At 39.4% G+C, this 25,334-nt stretch overlaps 1 protein-coding gene across 4 annotated transcripts; it reads left to right on the top strand.

The window, feature by feature from the left end:
• The first annotated feature begins 1,673 nt into the window (after positions 1-1,673).
• On the top strand, positions 1,674-24,252 carry ano5a (anoctamin 5a). Of its 4 annotated transcripts, XM_027003176.2 has the most exons (22): positions 1,674-1,870; positions 5,139-5,194; positions 6,401-6,526; positions 7,723-7,764; positions 13,748-13,855; positions 14,616-14,684; positions 14,952-15,236; positions 15,404-15,523; positions 15,687-15,802; positions 15,896-16,030; positions 16,126-16,231; positions 16,351-16,411; positions 16,620-16,771; positions 18,464-18,538; positions 19,024-19,252; positions 19,871-20,049; positions 20,160-20,257; positions 20,896-21,026; positions 21,222-21,427; positions 21,537-21,736; positions 21,962-22,067; positions 22,174-24,252. In XM_027003176.2, exons 1-22 carry the CDS (start codon positions 1,798-1,800, stop codon positions 22,396-22,398), a joined length of 2,898 nt encoding a protein of 965 aa, XP_026858977.2. In that variant the 5' UTR covers positions 1,674-1,797; the 3' UTR covers positions 22,399-24,252. The 4 variants fall into 4 exon arrangements, with proteins under 4 accessions (XP_026858977.2, XP_026858978.2, XP_026858979.1 ...); XM_027003177.2 differs by lacking the exon at positions 7,723-7,764; XM_027003178.2 differs by lacking the exons at positions 6,401-6,526; positions 7,723-7,764.
• The last annotated feature ends 1,082 nt before the right edge of the window (positions 24,253-25,334 follow it).

Here is a 25,334-nt window from a genome sequence, read left to right as displayed (position 1 = left end):
TGCACAGCGGACATGGTGTTTCCCACCTCTTTGTGACATACCCATAAAGAATCCATGCACTGTAATTTATTCTGAGTCCAATTGAAACTGCTCTTTTGGTTTGTCAGCCAGAATTAGTGGATGGATTGTATTAAATGCAGAACAGAAGTCTGCATGTTCATGTGGTTTACAACCTTCCAGATGCATGTAAAAAATCCTTAGAAGTGCTACAATGGCAGGAGCTGTCCTGCTTGCAGAATGATAAGCAAAATCAAGTGGATGCAAACCTTCCTTACAGGAGTGGTTAAGTTACTTCACTTGTAATTGTAAGGTTGCTTGTTCAAGCCCCAATGTTGGGACCCAGAGTAAGACACTTAACCCTCAAGTTGTACTCAGTCGTAATTGTAAATTGCTTTGGATAAAAGTGTCAGATAAATGCTTACTTGACAGAAAAATGGAACCATGACAAACAGGTGGCTTTTTTGCTGAGTCTGTAACAGTTCTTTAGATTTTATGTTTCCAGAAAAAAGATCCTGCGCATCTTTTTTTACACCAATGTTACAACGCTTGTTCTGTCTTCAGAGCAGCAACATTTCTATGCTAAACCAATAAAATCAAGTCTATCTCATACCTTGACACCCCCATCCTCTTGTTACTGACATATTCATGGATATTCCCATGTGCTGGTTAGATTAGCAGGGCTGAGGTTTGGGAAATAAGTACCTAGGCCTAATTCTGCCCTTTTGCCACACCCTTAGAGAAAGCATGGTGTAATTGCTAGAGTAAAGGCCTGTGCTAACCACTTGAAGGAAGTATTTATATTGGCTAGGCAGGCCTCCCTTGCTTACAGATGTAGAGTAGAACAGGAGGGGAAAGGGAGGGATAGATTTCAGAGCTGCAAGAGTTAGTGTGTATACTTTTTGGGAAACAGCATTAGATATCTCAGAGTCATTCACCAACAAATGTACATGGGAGCTGAGACTGGATCACTGTGCCACGTGACAGAGATAAAGTGAGAAATATAAGTTGACATAACATTATGAAAAATTATGAAAAGATAAGTCTAATGTAATTAATTTGTAGTTGACCTGTAAAATTATAACCTCCTCAGAACCTTACTTGTGTAAAACATAACTCATTATTCTCCATTAATGTTGCTTAGTAGATACGCATTGCACATATAAATAAATATCATGCACCCGCACACGCGCGCGCGAACGCACGCACACACACACACACACACACACACACACACACACACACACACACACCTCTGACATCCGTGGGTTCATTTAAAGAAGTGTGTGTGTGTGTGTGTGTGTGTGTGTGTGTGTGTGTGTGTGTGTGTGTGTGTGTGTGTGTGTTTATAAGAGATATAAAAAACTATTAAAGCATTTTTAAAGGGTGCCCTGTCCATACGGTCCAACATGAACGTGATCCAGAGGCTGATTTTCTGTCCACATTTAAATTGAAATATGTTGACATAGGAAATATACTAATACACCGATATTATTGTATCGTACAGTAACATTTTCTACAGAGTTGTTTTTGCGCGTCTACATTTTACTTTAAGATTAGTTACGAGTTAGATTTAGTTTTATGCCGATGTATTACGTTTTAGACTAAGCAACTCCCCTTTAATGGCTGGCAATATGAAGTTGCTGAAGTGTCCATACAAGACCACTCGGCTGACAACGGGTGAGCGGATAAGTCGTGTTGCTGCGCGCTGGTCTGGTGTCTGGGGCGTGGGCTGCGACGAAGTCGTATTCGAAAGAACGTTTTTCTTTCCGTTTTCTAAACTTCTGAACCATTGTCAAAATGACTCGAGGAATAGGAAAGTCGCGAGAAGAAACACTTATTGAAATGAGTGAGACCGGTTCTCCTAGTGAGGGTAAGTCTCGAACAGGACCGTTGTTATTTTTTTAAGATGTGGTTTCGGTAATGGTGTTTTAGACGTAGAAATAACTAAGTTGCCAACGATGAACGTCAACTTCGTAGTCACTTAATCACTTTTGTGATTAATCACTTTTGTGATTAAGACTTAATGCATATACATATTCTTTAAAGAAATTATTTTATTATTTCGTATGGAACTGAGGCAGAGTACAATGCACACAAAACGTTGTTACTATTAGTACATCAGATGCAAGATTAGATCATATTTGCTAGGTATTGTTGTTTGTAGGAAAAAGTAAAATTAAAAATATAATTTTAAACTTTTTCGCTTTTAAGGAATAAATGATCATTATACAGCACAGTTAGGAAGTTAAAATTTACTGAAGATAGTCTATCTGCGGCGTATTGCTAAAATATGACACTGAACAAGGGCACTTTTATTTACGTAAAATAACCTGTGAGTTACTTTGGTATAGTTTAAGCATCCCCTTTAAAACACTGCCTGCCTCCAGATTTATGTGTAAATGGTTTACGCGTTCTGTCTGTATCTGTCTGTCTGTCTGTCTGTCTGTCTGTCTGTGTCGTCCTCTCTCTCTCTCTCTCTCTCTCATCTCTCTCCTCATCTCTCTCCTCTCTCTCTCTCTCTCCTCTCTCTCTCTCTCTCTCTCTCTCTCTCTCTCTCAGTATAGTCATGCAGTGGAAATACTCTTTCACTCATGCCAGTGACTGTTTTCCTGTCAGCTAGCCATCTGGGAAAAAGTAACTAGGACACTTTTTATCTGTTAACAGATATTACAATTCAAATATTACTAGACAAAAGTACTTACCATCAAGTATTAGCAAGATGGCATACATTGACAAATTATTTGTTGTTTTAATTTTAAAAAGCATGTTTCTGCATGTTACAATTTGTGGCTAACTGAACATCAGATAATGCAATAGAAGAACAACAACTAATTATTCAAGTTCAGTTTATTCAAAATTGTAAACTAGTCCAGGTACTTACCTTTTTACATTATAACAACACATTTTTTTTTTACAGTATACTTATTAAACATGGCTTGACTGCACAAGGATAGAGATTATTTATTTAATGTCTTTATATAGATAGACTATCAAACTTGATAGTTAACTTGCAACCAGTTTTATGATTGCAATAACATAGGATAAAGAATGGTAAGCTATTTGACACACTTTATGATCACAGTTACATTTTGGCATTAGTTTTTCAAAACATAGTGAATGTATCTTTAGTGACCTTAGTCACCTTAATCATCACCATGTACATACTTTGAACTCAGTTATCACACACAGCAATCTTCCTTTTAGTATAGAGAGAGCAAAGGGGAGTTTGTATTTAGCTTCTACAGGTTATGGTTGTTATGCTGGTAGTGGTATATGATCTCAAGAACTTTGTTTTATATAGGTAGTCCAAACTCATCACTTTCTGCACCTGCAAAACAACAACCTCTGCACCAACAGTTTCCTGTCGAAGACCGGTGCAGAATTAATTGCTGGTTTCTTTCAAAGGCCTTAGAGAAGGTGGTGAATTGGAAGCTTTCTAACAGCAGTAGAAACTCAGCAAATCTGAGGTTGCTAGTGTAGGAGAAAAGCCACTGTGGCTTGGATCCCCAGTAGAACTGTGATCTTGTTCTTTATTCTCTGCCATCCCTATCTTGCCATTGACTTTCCATGTGAAGGGTGTGTCAAGAGTTAAGAAATAATGAAGAATTACCCTTTTGTGGCAGTAAGGCTAACTATATGAGATACTTTGAAAGTTATATACAGTGACAAAGATTTGCTATCTTAGTGTATGAATAACCTTAGGTATTATAAGAGATAAGTGCAAGGTTTGCTAGAAACATGTCACTATACAATAATTTCAGTACACCCTGAGTTAAAAAGACACTCAATAACATTAATACTAAAGAAACTGAACTTTAAAAACACAATGAGCTTTGTCTTATTCTCAGCCTTATGGAGCATTTAGGCAAAATGAAATAGTGTGACGTGACATGCCCAACATTTCTCCTTTTCAAAATGGAAATTTTCTGAAAGTATATGTGCAGTAGCCAGATATGTCACAGATTCATGGCATTTCAACACTGATTGCATGATGATGGGATAACAGACTGTTCTGTGGAGACTGTGTATATAAGGAGCTAGACATCTAGTGTTTGCCACTGTCGTTGCAAATGTGCCACCAGACCGGTGTTAACCCAGGGAGTACACATGACCATCCCAGGCATGTAAAAACAGGTCTCCAAGACATAATCTGTTTGCTTTTTTGCCTTTGCTTTCTGTAAATGAGCCAAAAATAAGCATTTGTCTGAAAGCAAAGTGCAATGGTTCATATATTAAGTGAAAAAAACCAACCCGGTTACCTCTCTTCAGTTTAAGCCTACTGTTAATCCAATATATTTGTACAATTATTTCCTTGTTTTTATAGTTTATATATTTGTAAAGCATATTTTGTATCACATATACTGTTGAATCTTAATAGCTATTTAAGCATTTCTTTAACTTCTTTGAGGCTCACATTAGAGAAACCCAAGCTCTGTGAAAGATGAGCCATCAAACTGCATTGAAGATTAGGACTCTGGACTGCATAAGAATCCTCAAGAATCCTTGTTACAATAATGGTGTTGCTAATAGCAGTTAAGCATGTCAGTGGCACCATATTATAATACTCTGAGAACCAGTTTCAGAGCATTACTGTTCCAGTGTTGTAGAGGTAGTTGTTTGCTCTAGAGCCATCCAGTGATAACCCTAGGCTGTTGGAGCCTCATATTAACCCAGTTTATGCCCAGAGTAAATGTAAAACAGCAAAAGAGGAACCTTCGATTACTCTGACTTCACATATGAGAAGTTAGTTATTGATGGTTGCTTGGGAAATGTTTGTTTTTCTGAATACCATGCATGTATTGAATCATTTATGGACATGGCCTGGTAGTATTTTCCCAGATTTTGTTTGACTGTATTGATTATGTTAGCATGTAATATGATTACATCTACAGCATCAACTTCTACAAAGGCCTTTAGTTTTGTTTACTCTTCTGTAGTGAAAGACTAAGTCAAAAGTCATAGATGAGTAAGCCACAGGAAATGGCAGGCAGCGTTTGTTTCTCTGCTTCCGGTTTCTGCTTAAAATTCTGCAGCTTATTCTCAGTTCTAAATATAAAATCTAATTTCTCTGAAATTAATACATACCAATTGTAACACAACTCAGTCCTCCTAGTTTATTGTCTTTCTGTCTCTCACAGAGGAGAACAACGGCTTATATCGACAGTTGGACAGTGGTTCGCCTCCACATGACAAGGTAATGCCTTATGAATATGCTGCTTGCTCTATATTCATTACAATAGCCCTTTATTTCCCTAATGCGCCCTGTTGCCAGCCAGATCCCAGAGCCCCCAAGTGCTGCTTCACCAATAACTACAGCCCAGTTTAAGAGCAAGACTCACTGCCTTATATATAATAACCAAAAGCTGTGTGAAATATAAGCATCTTTACACATCCTTATGCATCCTTTTAATTCACTACTGCCAACTGACATGCCAGAGAATGATGTGGCACAAATTTGGGTGCTTGCCAGTCATTTTGTACCCAAGTCTTGTAAAAGCTATTGGGAAGGTATGAGTGTCTCACAAATAGGAGTAAACAAAAGTGTTTGGTAGTGTCACTTCTTATCACGTCTATCATCTTATCTTACAGCCTACCCACTTTATACTTTTATTTGGCTGTTTTTCTTACATGACATGTGACATTGTACTATTTAGTCTTATTGTCTGACAGTATTATCATGGTACATTTCTAAGGCCCCACATATTTTACCAGTCTTTTCTTTTCTTTTCACTAGAAAACTTTTGATGTTTGCAATGTGTGTATAAATAATTAAATAAGTTTGTTAGCTTAGTTATCTGTGTTTTTTGTGCCATACAGGGTGGATTACTCAGCCTGTTACGTATTAATTTAAAATGCTATATATTGTACATATTTAGAAGTTTTTTTAGCCCTTGGCTTTAGGAGGTTTTAGCTTTTTAGAGTAACCTGTTAATAGCACATACAGGAAAATCATGAGAAGTGGGAGAAACAATTAATGTTTTAGTATTTACCACGTGTACACACGTGTGTGTATGCATGCATACGTGTGTGTGCATGTGTGACCATGAAGAGCAGTATCAATGAACAGAAAACGGGGTTTTTTGCTTTGTAAGAGATGATATCTTTCAAAGGCTAGAAGGCAGATAAAAATCCAGCCAACCTCTGACGAAAAAAACTTTATATATATCATAATGTTATTCATGCAGATGCCATAAAGATTTGTGAAAAATAACTTTAAAATGTTATCAGAGATTGTGAATGCTTTTCTATTACAAATCTCTCTATCTCTCATTTTCTTTTTCCCTCTCTGCAGAATGTCACAGGGCATGCCAAAGCTATCCCCCTCTTATTTCGTCAAGGCTCCTTATACTTTTCTCCCCTTTTCTCTGACTTTGTACTCCTTCCCTCTCTTGCTCTGTAGTCCTCAGCAAGTCTTTGTTCAGAGTACTCAGGCTCATTGTCCAAGAACTCCAGTCTCTCCTCTGTGTGTGATCAGTGTGAAAAAGAGCACACTGAACCTTTTCAGCACCTTTCCAGTTTTTCAGGGGTAAGAGGTGTGTTTCTACATGTTCATGTGTGTGTTGGCTTATGCAGGTTATGGATGGTTTTCAAGACATAGATTAATTGTAGAACTTTACAAACCTGCATGATTAATAGAGATTCTCAATGTCTTTTAGTCTAGAATTATGTTCAAATGCGTTTAGAAACCATGGCCAAATTGATTTTGTGGCTGTGTGGCTGGTTGTGTAGGTTTTTGAATTTGGAATTAATTAGTAAAAGCAAATGAGCTATAAACTTCACTGATATAGTATTACAATAATGGTCTTGATGCTTGGCTGCAGTAATGATTGTAGCTATGGCAATGATCATAGCTTGTTAGTGCAACACATGTTCCCTTCTTCTTCTCAGTTCTTAGTATACAGTGAGAGGTAGGGTAACATTTACACAAGAGCCTCATGGGACCGTCATGATTTGGTTAAGGTGAGAAAAAAGTACAGGAGCACTGGGTAAAAATGACGAGCAAGGCTTAAATGGATATGATGGCATTATGATGTTAGTTTTGGCATTATTGCTTCCTTTGCAGGGAATGTTTTATCTAGATATGCAAATAGATACAAAAAGAGCAAAGTTAGGTGCTGCAGAGTTGAAATGTTATCATTATGACACCTAGTCTGACCATTACAGTACATTTACATTGCAGTGAAGCTAGGAGAATCTCTGCCTTTCATTCTTTTGCATGGAGACAGGCAGCAGTTGTGCATTGAATATTATGGGGTGAGCACATTGTGAACCATGGGAAGAGAGCACTGAAAAGTTGAGATTTTCTCAACTTTATGCGAATCTGAAGCAAGTTTCATTGGATGGCAGGCAATCAGCACTGCGAGATACATTCCGTCATGTCAGGCCGCAATCTCAAATCAGTGTTGTGACAAGATGGAGGAGAGGACTATCATTGTTGTGGGAGGTTTTTGTGTACTTTTCAACATGACTCTATAGAAATACAGAAACATATTTTTGAAAAATGAAGCGTGGAAGAAGGGGTCCGAAATAGCTGGTGCTCCTCGACTGATAAGCTTGTTTTGTGTTTTTAGTGACATGCCCCCAAAGTGGCCAGAAGGAGGCTGTTTGTATAATTATTGAAAAACTTCAGTACAGGATTGATTTTTTTATGTCATGGTGGCTCTCTGGAAGCATGATATCCAAGTGCATCTCTTTTTCAAACTTTGTCTGGTTCCCCTACAGATCTGGAGGAAAAGAGCCCTGTTTCTAAAGTATCGCTCCAGGGTAAGCCATGGTTAAGAGGGCTGAACTGAGTTTGACTTGTGGTGTGCTAGAATCTTGTGTGCATGTTTTGGTTGTCTGATAGCATGCTACGATGTTACTGGTTATTGCCAAATAATTCATTTGGCACTTATCTCTAAAGTTTAGAAACCAAAAACACATGACTTCCAGCACTGTTTGTATGATGTCATTTTGTTGTTTTGGCTCTGATCTGTTTGGATCTGTAACACATTGTATACATTTTTCACATGTTAGAAAACCAAATGTATTTGAACAGACAAATGTTATGTTTAGTGTAGAAATTACGTTAGATTAAATAATTCGTTTACATTCATATTACTCTACCCATCATAACTTCAAACTTGTTTTTTGTCCTCAGCCTGAGCAACAGTTAGAAAATTAATTTACTTTGGGCTTGGATTCAGTTACTGACTGAACAGTTAAAAAATGTTCCAAGATAGCATGCTTCATATCATGCTTTCCCCCTATGCTAGTGTCCACACTGTGTGATTGGTACCTCCCTGAGATGTTAAGAGAAAGAAAATTCTTCTGGCATGGAACTTTTTCAGCTTTTGCCCACACATTGCAGAATTTCGCAGTGTACTTGGAAGAGAACGCTGCTCCATTCTACTACAAGATGCATTTTGATTGGCTTGCATCACTTTTTACCAGCTGTGAGAGGAGCTGTTTCAACCTTCTTAACCCAAATGGACATGACCTCATGTACTCTTATAGACCTAAAACCTGGTGTGAAAATGCCAAATTTTTCAAAATGAATTATCTTACTTTAGATTTTTACATGTTTGTTCCTTCATTTCCTTTCTTTGCACATTGCACTGGTATGTGTTTGAGCCTCCCATTGTCAGACACCAAAAACATCCAAAGCAAAGCCTATAATCACATTCAAACATCTTTGGCATTACTGCTATAAAGTCACACTGTCCTAATAATATACAGCAATGTCCTTTTCACACCCTAAATGGACAGAGATGATTCTATTCTTTAATTTGCTCCGTAATAGGGAAAAACTATGATACTACAATGAATATGGGCAGGAGGGCCTTTAACCATTTAGTCACTGTGCATTTGCCAGAACAAATGCAACAAATTATTACTCAAGTGGATCATATACCTTTTGTCTTTGATTATTTGCCACTCAGATCATTAGTAAGAAAAATAACATTCTAGATTCTGATGTTATGAAACTAAGCTACTGGACATTTCCCATGTAATTTTAATCCACTGAAACTTTGGTCCATGTGTTATAAGAGAGCCATTTCAGTCCATTTTAACGAACAGACAGCAGAAGTAAAAAAAAAAAAAAGCCACATTATGATGCTGTAATAGTTCATCCTTGAATTTGTGATAGCTTTTGTAAGTAAACAATAACACCAGCTTTTTGCAGTAACCACTCTTATGCATTATCCACCCATTAAGGAATTACTGCACGATTTAAAGATGGTGTTATTATCTATGTCTCTCGTACATTTGGATTGTGTGGCATGTCATCAATGTCAAATTGATTGCACCAACACTTGTGAGCCGTTATGATGACCATTCTTGTTTTGTTCACACTTGTATTTTCACTTAGAGGAATATAATAGGCAGCACACACACACACACACACCCACACACACGTACATGTACACGTACACACACACATATGCACATGTACACACATGTACATAAACTCCCTGTGAGATCTACAGTGTATGAGACCTTTAATTTTGTCTTAGGGAGGAAAAGCAATCATCGCTGAAATAGCCATGGGATACTCCCTTCCCATGATGACAAGTTAGTCTTTAACATGAAACAGGACATGAAACATCAGACAAGAGCCTTTAATTGTAACATAATGGTTACTTATGGCTTATCCCAAAGGGTGGGGCATGTGCAGGTCATATGAAGACATGTGTAACAGCATGCAGTCCTTTACATTGCATATAATGGCCTGCTGGTAGCCTGCATTTGGTAGTGTAGAGTAGATATTGAGTGGTTGCATAATTTTGCAATAAGTAAGGAAATATTCCAAAGACTACGGTGCAGTTGTTCACCTTGGTTTGTGACTTGTTCATGTTTTATTCCCAAATATAGACCCATGCTGTGGTGATTTCTAGGCTGTATAATTAAGGTTGTCTTTAAAGGGCACTCTGATGAGGAGTTGACAGCAGAGACGCATGTAATCTGCAGTATGTAATTATGTGAAAAGAGAGCACTAGGGAGATGCGTTCAAAGGAAAGCACCCTGTTTGCTAGGCCTCAGTGCTTCTGAGCACTGCATACTATAAAGAGTGGGCAGAGAGCTAATTTAGGCACTGGCTACACCAGGGTTCTGGGATTTTGTGTGTGTGTGTGTGTGTGTGTGTGTGTGTGTGTGTGTGTGTGTGTGTGTGTGTGTGTGTGTGTGAACGTGTGCACGAGGGCACATGGCATGTTCAGAAGGAGTGTGTATCTTATTGCTGCTCTTTTTCCTTTATAAAGCCCAGTTTTCCAGCTGTGCTTTAATCACAGTAATAAAACAGGATCTGCTTTTAGAGAAAAGACCACTAAAAGAGTGAGAAAAGGCAACTAAAGAGGCAACTTAAGGAGTGAATATCTTTATAATAAAAGGAGAAACTAATTAAATTGTTGCATAACCTGTTTATTGGAAAAGCCAGGTGTTTTGGAGGCTGATCTAAATGCAAAACACCTACAATATATGCAAATGATTGCTAAAGCCTCAGCTTTACCTTTGTAAAGAAGATGGGAATGTGGGAAAGTAGAGGTATTTCATGAATTTTAGGCAGGTGCAGGTGTTTCATGAATTGTAATTTTTAATTAGCCTCATAATCTTAGATACATTAAAGCACTGTGTAAAAGATAGACACTACATTAAATATATTTGTGAAGTGCTATCAGTCAAAATGTGCCATGATATCCAGTCAAGGATATGAGCTAGCAGTGTCATGGCGAAAGTTTCCTTGAGCTTGCTGTGATGATGTGAAACATATAAAAACAAACTCCATTGCTGTATAGAGGAGGATATGTCGGAGTTTTTTCCCTTGTAGGTTTTCTTAAGTTCCTCTTTTGTCGTTTTCATGCCTCTAAGCCTCGTCATGACAGTCTCTCTTGGCTTTCTCATGTGTGGTTCTGGCCCCTGATTTTATAATGCTGATTTGTTCCTGCATTTAATAAAGAAAGTGTTATACAAATAAAATTAAAGGCAATTAAATTTTACTGAAATTCATGTAATGGTAGATAGAAATACAGTTACTCTATTTGCTGTTAAATGATCCAGTTGCATATGCGTCAGCTTTATTTCCTACTTAAATATTCATTCACATATATTTTTCTTTTTTTTAATTAGAAAGATATATGTTGTTTCAGGCTCATGTTACTTTATGCATGGAAGAATAATCCCAATCAGGTCTGCACAGAGATGTATACAGATTTTAAAGAAGAAAAAAGGGAACTGGTATCAGATTGACCCTGAGCGTTGGCCGGAACCCTGATTTCAGTCATCCGGGACTTGTTCCACGTAGCAGGGCAGGCTGCGCCCCTCATCCCCCTCTCTTCCTCTCTTCTCGGAGTGGTTTTCCGAAATCAAATTACCCGGGCTGCGGCAGTGGTGTTCTGCTGGCAGGATGATGTCATCACTCCCAACCCCCCTCTCTGTACTGTGAGGGGCAGGACAAGCCCAGGCTCACTCTGCTGATGCATGCTGAGGGGCTGATACATGCAGCATGGAATGCGGCACACATGTGAGGGTGTGAGTCTGGTCTGTGGGGGTGCACGTCTGTGGCGGTCCTCTCTGACAGCTAGCACGGAGGAGGAGGATCCGAACTCATTTAGGAGGAGGTGCTAACTGCTCTGTTAAAGCAGTGACCGGTGGACAAAAGCAACATGGAGGAGGTAAAAGTGTTCCTGTGTCTTTTCTCCTCCCTCCTCCATCCGCTAACGGGTGGACTGGCCTCTAGGGAATGAGATCATTTTCATACATCGATCTGGGCATGCATTGCTCATTGCTAAATGGTTACAAAGCACTATTGCTAATAGTGTGCATTACTGAGGAAACTGTGTGTGTGTATGTGTGTGTGTGTGTGTGTGTGTGTGTGTGTGTGTGTGTGTGTGTGTGTGTGTGTGTGTGTGTGTGTGTGTGTTCCACTAGGAAGGAATGTGGGAGTTGTTGCCAGGGGCTTCCAGCAGTGAGGACTGCCTCTTCCCTTTCTTTGTGTTTAGAATTAGAGGAAAATGGCTTCCTTGTGCATAGGAAGTCTGTTAACTTAGGCTCTGGACTTGGCTGCTATCTTGTTTAGTCCTTAGCCTTTGGGTTTACATCTCCAGCAGTATGTTGGTGTGTGTGTGTGTGTGTGTGTGTGTGTGTGTGGTGTGTGTGTGTGTGTGTGGTGTCCGAGTGTGTGTGTGTGAGGGAGCCAGAGAGAGAGAGAGAGAGAGAGAGAGAAGCTACTAGCAACATTTGTTTATTTGTGGAATGGGGTGTCTGGCTCATAAAGTGTCTCACTGTTGTTTGGTACAGTGTTTTGGGACTTGTAGCCCTTGAGAAACAGCTGCAAACCCAGCTGTCTGACCACTCTCTTTAGTGGCTGTGTTTTAGAGCAGGTGGAGGCAGTCTCATGCACAAAGGGCCGATGTGCCTTCATAAAACTGCAGCTACATGGGCTCCTTATGGAATTTAGAGATGCTTGTAAGTATGGCTGTAGCAATAGATTATTTTAGTAATATATATTTAGTAGTATTCTAATGATTACTCTGTTATGTAATTGAGCAATTGAGATAAGAAATACTTGCTTTATTAAAGAGCAATAGTAAATATACAAAGAGAATTATATAAGACATGTCTCTTAAAATGAACAGGTAATTGGTTCTATTTTAGGAAAATCAATCAATTTATTGCTTAAATTGCATTCAGGTACCTGTCGAAACTAAACCTAATTTAGTGTATTTAAGTGCCATATTATATTGTGGGCTTTAAATAAAACATTTTCTGAAATGCAAAAACAAATAAAAAATTAATTTCAAATTATTTTTAAAAAAGGTATACATTATACTTTTCTTGTGACCTTTATACTTTTCAATGTTTGTATAGAACATCCATTTGTGAACAGAGTCATTAAACATTATTTTGACGGAGTGTAACACGGGGAGGCACAGACAAGATGTGTGACACACAACAACATTTATTTATACGCACGAAAGAACGTAGCGCTCAGGCTATCGCAAGATCAAACACTGACCATATTCACGTTTACACACTTACAGCTTCTCTGGCTTTGGGGCAGATGCCTCAGGCTGTGCACCAGCTATTTTGCCTGTCTCTGGGGCAGGGACTGGTGATACCTCCTTCTTGCTTCCTTGAGGCTTGTGCTTAGGCACACGAACCCTGGGGCGGTGAGGGAATGTCCTCAGATGACGCTGTGGCCTCTCTGCGAGTCACACGGGGCAGTTTGCTAAATCTAGTGCGGCGTGCCCTGGGCAGAGCCTTGGCCGCCGGAGTCTCGTCGCTCTTGGTATGTGCTGACCACGTGTCCATCAAAGAAGGGGAATCCTCGTGGAGGGCCTCCTCTACCTCCATCACGGGATCCTCCAAATGTCCGACCGGAGGCTGACGTCCTGATAATCCTCACTCCGCTCATACTCCCCATAGTCTTCCTGGTAGTCCCAATAGTAGTAGAACCCCGCAGAGTGCGACCCTGGAAACTTCGTACCAGCTCCGGTAGTCCATCGAGGGTTTACTTGTGCTAGATTTGTTAACCTAGGCCCAGTCAAGTGTCTGTACAGAACATTAGCAGGTGCTGGCTGTGTATGCCTGTGTTTATATATGCTGTTTGTTTGTCCACTTCAGATATTTGCTGTGGATTTTCTGGGTTTAGAAAATATAGAGGCATTTTCCCAGCTGTAATAGGTACTAGCTTGTGTTAAAGGAATGTACAGAGAGTTTGCTCAATTAATTGTTTTGTATTTTACATAGTGTCTGTGCATGTGTGCAGGTGGATAAACAGCATCAGAGTAAAGACTCTGTATATTTCCGAGACGGTCTCCGGCGGATAGACTTCATCCTCTCATATGTTGAAGATAAAGATGGAGAGAGAAAAGAGGTGAGAGTTCACTGAAAACACACACACACACACACACACACACACACACATATATATATATATATATATATATATATATATATATATATATATATATATATATATATATATATATTTATATAAAACTTCAGTTAAAGAAATTACAAAAATATCAAGGATCTCAGAAATGTAGCAGGTAAATAGCTCAGATTTTTTATTTTATTTTTAATTTTTTTTGCAGAAGTGCTTGTTTTCCTGAGTAATTGCTGTAATATTTCAGGTTCATATATCACTTAATATAAATTAACCAAAGCTATATGGCTATTAAACCCCATCAAACTCTCACATTGTCTAGTAACAAGTCTGGTGTTATGACTGCTCTGTTGAGTTTCACACTGGTGTGTGATTGCGTCAGAGGTGAGAGGTCTGGGTGTACTTACACAGTTCTTTGCCACAGGAATTGATGCATGTGTATTAATACCTCGTCTCCATAGTAATAGAAAAGTTCATTGCTGGGACACATTGCTGGTCTTCATGAAAAAGTATGTTTTATACACAAAATGAATGTTTTTATTGAAATGTTTCCTTTTTGGTCACTGAAGGTCAAGGTTAGGTTTAAGCATAGCATTGTGTAGTTACTGCATAGATTACTGCATAATTCCCATGAAGACAGCAATTGTGATACACTGGAAGTGACATTCATCCTCCAAACCATTCGCATTAGGTTCTGTGGCCTCCCAGTGAAAGTGTAAATGGGTCTGTTCTGTATATAATGATGCAGGAGAGAAGGAAGATCTATGAGGCTAACCTAAAGAATGTGGGACTCCAGCTGGAGCTTGAAGACAAATCGGTGAGTGAGTGTGTTCTATAACTGTAATACAAACATGGCATTAGACAGTCCAGTGGTTCTGGTCACTGGATGATTGGCCTTCTTAACCTAACAAGATCGACACTCACATTTGAGCAACAGAAAAAAACTCAGTAGAAAGAACTAAAATGAAGGAAAAGTTGACTCAGTGTTGTGTTGTTGTATTTAGGAATTGAACAAGTCAAAATACTAGCATTAGGCCACAGTCTCAACCTACTATGAATCTCTCAAATGTGTGTATATTATCAGGAGTCTGAGGATGGAAAGACATATTTTCTTAAGATCCACACTCCATGGGACGTGCTAGCCACCTACGCTGATGTACTGAAGATTAAAGTGCCCTTTAAAGTCAATGATGTCCCAGACAACCACGAGGCTCCAGCTTCCTGGCTCTTCACTCCGTTGCGCTTGCCTGATCATGTCATGCACCCTGAGCCAGATTACTTCACCTCACCTTTTGACAAGAGCAAGACTGACTTTTTCCTCATTGATGATAAGGAGACATTTTTCCCTCCCTCTACACGCAACAGGATAGTAAGGGCCCATTCATCCTAGTGTATATACACTTTGGGTTTAATCATTTATTAAAGATACTTTGTGGCTTAAGCCACTGGTGCTCTTAGCAGCAGTATCATTTTTAGAGGAAGCCGAACATGTGTATGCTGGGACCTCATTTATTTGACAGCGCTGTGTCTGTACAGGTCTACTACATCCTGTCCCGATGTACCTACAACAAGGATGACAAACTCAATAAAGACAAGCGGGGCATTAAGCGTCTGCTGAACAATGGAACCTACACTTCTGCCTTCCCTCTGCATGACGTAAGAGCCTCTTCAACAGGCCCAAGTGCACCATGAGAAAAGAATGAAATCTGTTTCTCTAGGGTGCCTTGCTCCATTCAAAGCCTGCAAACTGTTTTATACCTTCAAGTTATGTTTTGCCTTAAGAGCAACAATTGTGGTGTATGTGTGCACACACATGTAGTGCAGGTACTGGACCAGGTCTCGGGACTCTAGCTGTGAGAGTGAGAGATATAGCCTGTATCGCTACTGGGCCCGGTTCCTCCGTTTCTACAAGGAGCAGCCACTCAATCTCATCCGGTGAGAGCCACAGGGAGAAAAGTACACACACACACACACACACACACACACACACACACTTCCATCTTAAACAGTATGGTTGCCGTGCTGTAGGAGATATTATGGAGAGAAGATCGGTATCTATTTTGCTTGGCTGGGCTTCTACACGGAGATGCTCTTCTATGCTGCTGTGGTGGGATTAGCCTGCTTCATCTATGGAGCTGCCACGTACCATGACGCCGTCTGGACGTGAGTGACAATAAGAACTACTTCTTCGATTTGAATAAACAGTATAACCAGGCTTGATGTAGCCATAAAAATTAATTGACTAATATATTTTCCAGTAAAGAGATCTGTGATGAAAACATAGGTGGAAACATTGTCATGTGTCCACTCTGTGATAAAAAATGTGGCTATTGGAAACTGAACAGTACCTGCAATTCCACTTGGGTGAGTGGCATTCTGCTTTTCATTTACTGTTCCTGAAAATGACCAAATAAAGTCTTAACTGTAAAGTCATAGTAAACTGTAAAGAGTAAACAGTGCTTCCCTCTATCTTTTTCTGACAGCAATCACACCTCTTTGACAACACAGCAACAGTATTCTTTGCTATATTTATGGGTATATGGGGTGAGTCATTGAGTCCACATGACAGTAAATATATACATGTTTCTTTTACTTGTGGGTTGTCACCCTCTGGTGTCATAAAAGTGAATTTTTTCCAACCTCCCAAAGAAAAAGGCCAAAAACACTGACATATTTGAGCAGCTTGTGAGTGGTTAGTGCCTGACTAGAGAACGGCATATGGAGGCTAACAGGCGCTGAACACTTTGTGCAGTGACCCTGTTCCTGGAGTTCTGGAAAAGGCGGCAGGCCAGGCTGGAGTATGAGTGGGACCTCGTGGACTTTGAGGAGGAACAGCAGCGTCTGCAACTCCGGCCTGAGTACGAGACTAAATGCACCAGCAAACGCCTCAACCGTGTCACCCAGGTAAACATGCTCTCCTCGAACAGTGGCTTTTTCTGACATTTAAGATGTTTCAAATGCTGAGTATTATTATTGCCATTATTGATATTATTTTATGGCATAATAATTGTATGAGCATCTATTCCTATTAATGTTCTCATTAATGTTCTAATTAATTTTTAAGTGCCTCTGAATATTATGATATTGATTTCTGGATGTTCACATACTGTACAATATTTTGCTTGAGTTATTGCTTTATATTAGACTTAGAAATTAAGAAAATGTGGAGAGAAAGAGACAGAGAAAGAGAGAGGACATTTTAAGATAATTATTTGTGCCCCAAAAGACTTGTATTGTAGTGGTTCCCTTCAAAAAATATTTGTGTTTTCTAAAACAGACATAGACCCAATTCGCTTCATAACAGACCTGAACTGGTTCATTAGCTAGTTATCATGCCCTTCATCAGCTTGAATCTGGCGAGTCAGAGCGGGGAAAACCCAGACATGTGCAAAGGGGTGTTTCTGCAGCAGGGATCAGGAAGCTTTACTTTAAAGCCAGAGCCCTGCTCTGACTCAATAGCCTTTGTAACTGGTTGTGCATTGATTCTCTGTAGGAAATGGAGTGGATTCTAGACCAGACACTTGCTGATTTATTAGGCAAGGTCTTCCTGTGCTGGGCCACTGTGGTCCTGTGGGTAAGACAGGAAGAGCAGAGGCTGTGTGGGGGGGGGTGTGTTGTATGTGATTCCACAACACCTTAAAACAAGCTAAAATTCTCCTACATATCTGGTGTGATTAAAGCCCTATTTGGATGGAAGTTAACTAGACATGGGGTCCTAAGTTTCTCATTCAATAGATGCTACTTAATTTTTTTTCCATCCGGAATGACCAAGTCGGTCTTTGATTCTTTGATTCACAACTGATTTTCATCAAAATTAGAGGTGGGCTCAGATTTTTAGACCTTCACGGATACAAACATTTGAGATTGTGCGTGCAGATGGCATCTCGTATTTAAAAAGATGATTAACCTCTGCTGGGCAATATGCATTTCAGTAGCCCTCCACCAGATATTTACAAATAGCAAAACGAAAATTGTTTTGGAAACTTGATTTGGTCTAGGTGGTAAAACCTTGACTGCACACTCTACCTGCAAAAGCATTATCAGGAGGAGAAAGAAAATAAATCAGAAAAGTGAGATTCTGCAGGCTGATAAAGGGATGCTATAAATGTCAGCTACAGTTATAAACCATAAATTTTATGTTCACATATACACAATATCAACTTCTTATTTTCTATAAATAATGACTAGCTGTAAAATTTCAAGTTAAATACTGATCAATTAATACTGTAAATGATTTGTTTATATTTAAACCAAGTAATTTAACATTATTAATTTACCATTATATAAGTTGCCACTTGACCCAAACATATGGGTTTGTAGAAAATACAACCCACTATAAACTTGACCCTCGTGTGGTAATTATATTGCTTTCTGAATGCAAGTTTATCACTGAGCAGATGTGATAAACTAATAAACTAATTTAACCAAATGGGGCTTAAACTAGAGGAGAGGATACAGGTGGCCTAGAATCGTGACCCTCAAGCTGTACCTTTAGTGGTTCTCTGGGGGCTAACGCATGCCTGGTCCTAGGTGTGTGGTGGCGGTTGTGCTGTATGTTGACTGCTTTATTGCCTGCTTTGCTTGCTTGTTGTGTAGGAGATGGAGCCTTACTTACCTGTAACAAGTAAGCTTGCTCGCTCCTGCCTGTCCGGGGCCACCGTCTTGTTCTGGGTGAGCATCAAATCGCTATGTTTTGGAGTAATACCTCAACTTTCACATATATCCCAAGGACAGTCGTAAACAATTCATATGATCCTTCAATAGACAGAACTGATGTTTGACCTCTAAAATTCACACTTTTAGATTCTTACGATATATTTATTTGACAAGATAAAAATAGAAAATTTCATCCAAGACTACAAAATTGTGTTTGTCTACAAGGACAGAACAACAGCAAAGTTGAAATGAGTAAAGAAATAAGCAAAGAGAGGTAAAAACATTTTTATGTCTGTGGAAGGATACTTTATGCAGCATGTAAGACAGGTTTACTTATCTTTTTGGATGTTGTGTGGTGGTGCTGTGACCAGCCTGCATAAATACCACAGGATATTTTTTCATACAATCAGATTTAAGTCAGCATACTTGAATATTTGAAGATAAATACCTTTTAAGCTTTTAAATTTGACTTCTATGCTGCCCCTGTTCTTTTCATTAAGATCTCTTTAATCATAGCGAGTATCATTGGAGTGATAGCCTACCGGCTGGCCGTGTTCGCTGCGCTGGCCAGCTTCATGAAGGACAGCCCCACCAACAAGCTGGAGGTGGTGGGCTCACTCATCACCCCACAGCTAGCCACCTCTGTCACGGCCTCTTGCATCAACTTCATCATCATCATGATACTCAATTTCTTATATGAGCGTGTGGCCATTTGGATCACAGACATGGGTGAGTTACAGACTGCTTATTGTTCTGTGTCCAGTGTTCTGTTTGTTCTGTGTTCTGTAAGTTGTTTGTTCTGTGTGTTCAATGTTCTGTTTGTTCTGTGTTCCGTATGTTCTGCTTGTTCTGTTCTGTTTTTTTTTCTGTGCTGTTTGTTCTGTGTTCTGTTTGTTCTGTGTTCTGTTAGTTGTTTGTTCTGTGTGTTCAATGTTCTGTTTGTTCGGTGTTCTGTATGTTGTTTGTTCTGTTTTTTCTGTGCTGTTCTGTGTTCTGTGTTCTATTTGTTCCGTGTTCTGTTTGTTCTGTGTTCTTTTTTCTGTTTTCTGTTTGTTCTGTCTGTTCTGTGCTCTATTTGTTCTGTGTTCTATTTGTTCTGTTTTCTGTTTGTTCAGTGCTCTGGGTTTTTATGGCCCCAGTAGGCACTGTAACAATGCAGGCACAGTAAATAGAGGATGACACACAGGTTCTCTTTACTGTTTAATATATAGTGGTGTGCAATCAAATGATTTCGTTTTGATTTTTTATAAGTTTTTTTCTTTTTAAAATTAATTTACATTTTGAGAACTCATTTTACACTCAGATGGTGTGCTTTCTCTAAGTATTTGCACTTGTGCTTCTCCACAGAAATCCCTAAAACTCACGTGGAATATGAGAACAAGCTGACTGTCAAGATGTTCCTCTTCCAGTTTGTTAACTACTATTCCTCCTGCTTCTATGTGGCCTTTTTTAAGGGGAAGTTTGTGGGCTACCCCGGAAAATATGCATACATGTTCAATGAATGGAGTGGCCTGAGAAATGAAGAGGTAGATGTGTATATCTTTCTTGCTCCACTATGTCTAACAACAGTGCATTTTTCAGACAACTGGACAATACCTTTATAATGCTGTGTGTGTCTGTAACCTGCACTTTGTAGTGTGACCCTGGTGGCTGTCTAATTGAGCTGACCACTCAGCTGGTGATAGTGATGGCTGGTAAACAAGTGTGGGGGAACATTCAGGAGGCCCTGGTTCCGTAAGTGGTTCGTTAATACCGTTTGATCAGTACCAACATTTCAATTTCAGTAGTAATATTGAAATTGATATGTTGGCTATCTAGACATTATAAATATTAGTAGTTTTTATTATTAAATATACCTTCATTAATTAACAAGTACATTCAAATATATTTTAGGGGTAAAATAATATTAGTGAAATATACATTGATTAATTATTAGTGTGTGCAATCGATACATGCAGGGATTCAAGCCTTTATATTATATACAAAGAATTATATTCATGTTTGTCAGTTGAGTAATGAGGAATGGGCTTGTAAAAAACTTGCAGATATAAAAACCAAAACAAAACAAAAGGAGAACTTGCCAAGTTCTAACATCACTGATCAGTCAACAGTAGAGAATGACCAATTTGCTCTTTTAGATGGCAGGACTAACTGTTGCATCACTTCAGCTTAGGCCCTTTACATAGGCTATCATTAATACCAGTTTCCAAGGTTACAGATTTTACAAACATGCCTTACTTTATATGGCTAGTCTAGTTCTGTAGATGTAGCCACAGTAAATGGATGAGCTCTCTCTCTCTCTCTCTCTCTCTCTCTCTCTCTCTCTCTCTCTCTCTCTCTGTGTGTGTGTGTGTGTGTGTGTGCGCGCGCAGTTGGCTTCAGAACTGGTGGAAAAGCAGGAGTGCTCGCAGTCACCCTGAGAGTCTGTACAGCCGTTGGGAGCAGGACTATGATCTGCAGAACTTTAGCCAGTTTGGCCTTTTCTATGAGTATTTGGAAATGGGTAAAGCACACAAACATCTTTAAGCAATACTTAGATTCTAGAAAACCCTAGTATACTAACATTTTTTACAGATAGAGGGTGCTGTTGCCATCTTTCTTAGGCATTTACCATTGTTATGTCTGTTTCGTTTCTTTCATTTCTCTTCATTTTTCCCTTTTTATCTTCTTGTCTCTCTCTTTCTCTCTCTCACTCCAGTGATCCAGTTTGGGTTCATCACACTGTTTGTTGCCTCCTTTCCACTGGCTCCTCTTTTGGCTCTGATGAATAATATTCTGGAGGTGCGTGTGGATGCATGGAAGTTGACCACCCAGTTCCGCAGGCCTGTAGCTGCGAAAGCCCACAGCATTGGAGCCTGGGATGAGATCCTCAACATGATCGCCATATTTTCTGTAGTTACCAATGTGAGTTAGACGAATGGCTCTTAAAGCACCTGTCTTTTGGTTTAGGTTTTCCATTTTGAATTTAGAGTATTTTTCCACCTATTGTCTTTCATTTATTTCTCTTGATCAGGCTTTCATTGTGGCATTTACCTCCGACATGATTCCTCGGTTGGTGTATCTTTACGCATATCACCCAGGCACTGAGCTCACTATGAAAGGCTATATCAACAATAGCCTGTCCATCTTCAACATCTCAGAGATCCCTTTTAAAAACTCCCCTGATCCCAGTGAAAACCCTCCTTGGTTCAGCAGCTCTGTTACCACATGCAGGTTCGTGTGTCGTTGTGCAGGTTTGTGCATGAACACTTACCACCCATGTTATTAGAAACCCCTCCCTTCATTGGCCACACATCTCCAAATAAATTATTCTAATAAAGTGGGTGATGAATGTATGTAAACACACAACTGCTACTTCAAGTGTAAATATTTATCGGTGAAAGTCAAACTTTGAAATAAGTATGCGTGGGATGTCATGGGTAAAATGTGTCTTTGTAGGTATCGTGATTACCGCTACCCTCCAGGCCATGAGCATGAGTACTCCCACACCATGCAGTTCTGGCACATCCTGGCAGCCAAAATGGCCTTCATTATCATCATGGAGGTGGGGCCTTCTTGCAGTGTTCACTGTGATTACGCTTTTAAACAGTGTCAAGCAGCTCTTGCCTTCAGCCCCATCATTCATCTCCACCCTTGTCCATCTCTCTTAGCACGTGGTGTTTGTGGTGAAGTTCTTTGTGGCTTGGATAATCCCGGATGTGCCATCGGACGTGAAGGCTCGTGTGAAGCGGGAGCGTTACCTCATCCAGGAGTACCTGCACAACTATGAGGTGGAGAAGCTGAAACTGCAGCTGAGTCAGAGCGGAGACCAGTGCATCTGTCCAGAAATAGCCTCCACTGTGAAACATGAAGTGCTGTCAGAGTGCCTGACCTAGCCCAGGCTGCACCACACCTCCCTTTACAGTTGTGACAGTGGACGTGGCCTATTTTACGCCCTTAACTCAGCTATGGTCACAGACTGATCTTGCCCTGACAGCTCCAAATTCAAGTAATGCTCAAACACAATGTGAAAGTACTAACCTAGAACCTTAGACGCATATTGATTTGGACATAGAAGGAACTGTTTTTTGTTTTTGTGTTGTTTTTTGTTTGATTGTTTTTTTTGGGGGGGGGGCAGGGGGGGGGTATCCTGTTCTTTCTGTGCTTACTCCATCCAAGTTAATTTTTACTTTGTTTAGACGCGTCCCATTTTATTTTTAGAACAGTCTTTTACAGTGGTTTTATTTGGACATGAAAGTTAAAGTGATAACCTAAATGAGCAATCTCACTGAGGAGTTTGATATGTAACACACAACATATTTTATTTTTGACCTGTAGATCCAGCCATACTTTTCGGGGGGGGGGGGGTTATTGTCTTCTTCTTCAATCTGCCCAAGTTCTTCTTAATTTAATGTACCTCCACTTTTATTCTGGTTTGTTGCGACAGTCTTTGTTGCTTACTTTTCTACTTGTGAGTAATCTGTCTCTTCTGGATATAGGTACAGTTAGAACCATTATGCAACCAAAGACAAAATGCCTTAAATACCACATTTGTCCCTAGCTTGTAAAAGAAAAAATTGCATCAGTAGATACCTGGAAGGGTAAGACTTCTTAATTAAGAAATTAAGAAAAATAAATGTAATATATACATGGTGACTAGGACAAACTTTTATTTATTTTTTGCAAGCTTGTGTATCTTTCTTTGTAAATACATTATACGTATAACAGGGAAAAACAACTGTATGATCTCAAATAATTAGCACTAAAACATGATATTTTCAACATCAAGCTGCCAAACATTTCCCACATCACTACAAAAAGTGCCCTTTTATAAGACAGCTTTAATTTTCTGTAAAGCTTACAGTAGATCGTTGCCAAATAAGTGCAGATGCATCACGTCTTAAGTGCACTGTGTCTGTAGCCAGGTGATGCTGGCAGTGCATTCACACTTTTTTTTAAAGCGAAGACATTTCATCTGATGATGGTTGAAGGCAATCAGCACCTCAAACCCTGCAAATCCAGCCATATCTTAATATTCAGAGCCAAAGTGTTAGCAGAATGAAGGGCAAGCAGCATGTAAATTATGACTGAAAGGGTAAGAAGACCACACTAATGGCTTTTAATGTGCCTTTGTTTATGTACACATTTATTCCAGCTCTAATCATGGTGACTCTGTGAGTATATTTGTTTTTCTCTCACTTTATTTAGCTTTTGTTCATTTACGGGTCAGGGGAATAAAAATTGTGTAACTTTTGTTTTGCACAAAGCACTTAATGAATAGGGGGTTTGTTCACTGAATATGTCAGGGCAATTAATGTATTTACACTACAGTATCAGTGTTATAATATATGAAATTAAGATGGCATGTATCAGTGTGTATCAAAAGAGATCAGTTCATATGAATTAGTGCAAAAACTTTGCCAAGTCAATCCTGTCTTTAATTTTCAGGTTTCCTTTAAAGCAATATAGCACAGTAAAATCGCAAAGTGAGTGTGACAGAATACTTGTGCTAACAGTTATGGTGAGTCAGGTTTACTATGAAGGAAGATGGCAGTTCACAAGGGTGTTTCCTTTGAAAATCTAGACAAATCATTGCTGTTCATTGGATGGATGAAGTTATTTGTGACTTGAATTCTACAGACTTTTTATGCGCTTATTGCTTTTTCATTTTATTCTTAGATATTTCATTTTGCCTTTGATTATAAAGGAAATATGACAAATTATTTAAGGAGTTCTTGTTTCCAGCATGTTTATTTTTTACTTGCTATGCAGATATTACTAAACTAGACAAACAATTGTACGCAAAAAGACACACGTTAATGCTGTACTATACAATTGATGCCTATAATGTTCTATTGTATGCTGGTCTAGGCCCTCTAAATGGATACTGTGAGTCCAAGATGGACTTCCATTTGTAAAGATAATCAAATCATTAAATTCATTTTGTGCAAATAAGTGATTGTCTCTTTTTTGCACTTATCTTACATCTTCTGATAGTTTCATTCTTCTGTTCTAGATACCAATAGATCACAAATTACATAATACTGGAATTAAAGCTGTTATAATTAAATTGAAAAGTCAGTTCCGTGGTTTTCCATAGTTTGCTTCCTCACATAGCAAACTATGCTGTCTCAGTGATTAAATATTTTCTTAAATTATTGAAGGTCTAATCGTAATTTCTATTTTCTCAGAGTAAAAAAGGTTTCTTCCTGGGAGTTTTGCTGCTGGGTCTCCCTCCCGAGCCGCTTTTCCCTCTGGGCTTTCTCCTGCCACCTGGACTGTAATAACCACAGTACCCTGTGTGTCCACATCCTGGCCATGGCCGACACCTGCTAACCGTGGACCCTGCCCTGCCCTGCCTCATCCACAACTAACTGGCTGGTATGCCGCGGTCATTGGGCTTGGCTTTCTCTACCACACCTGCTTTACCTCAGCATATTTTTTATGACCTGTGTGAGCATGGACTGCCACCTTTCCATTGTTCACCCTCGTTGCTCTCCCATCCTCTTCAGCCACCGGTGGGCTGGTAAGTTATGCATTGCTGCTTGGCTACTGGCCTTAATAAGAAGCCTCCCAGAGGTCCAGCTGACCCACACACAACACTGTCAGCCAGTTAACAAGACAGTCTGCAGCATGTATGTCTTCATGGAGAATGTGAAAGCGAGCTTACCTTATTCGCTGTGTTGTTTGTACCTGGGCTTCCTGCTACCATTTACTGCCCTGAGCTACTGCTACATATGTAGTGTGTGCCGGCTGCACAGGCAGTCTTACCTGCATCTCAAGGGACTGGCTTGGGTGCTTGGCCCAACTGTAGTCCTGTTTGGACTCTTCT

This window comes from Electrophorus electricus, chromosome 2 (genome assembly GCF_013358815.1).
Source record: "Electrophorus electricus isolate fEleEle1 chromosome 2, fEleEle1.pri, whole genome shotgun sequence".
In the NCBI taxonomy this organism is placed as follows: domain Eukaryota; kingdom Metazoa; phylum Chordata; class Actinopteri; order Gymnotiformes; family Gymnotidae; genus Electrophorus; species Electrophorus electricus.
This window is presented reverse-complemented; position numbering and strand designations above follow the sequence as displayed.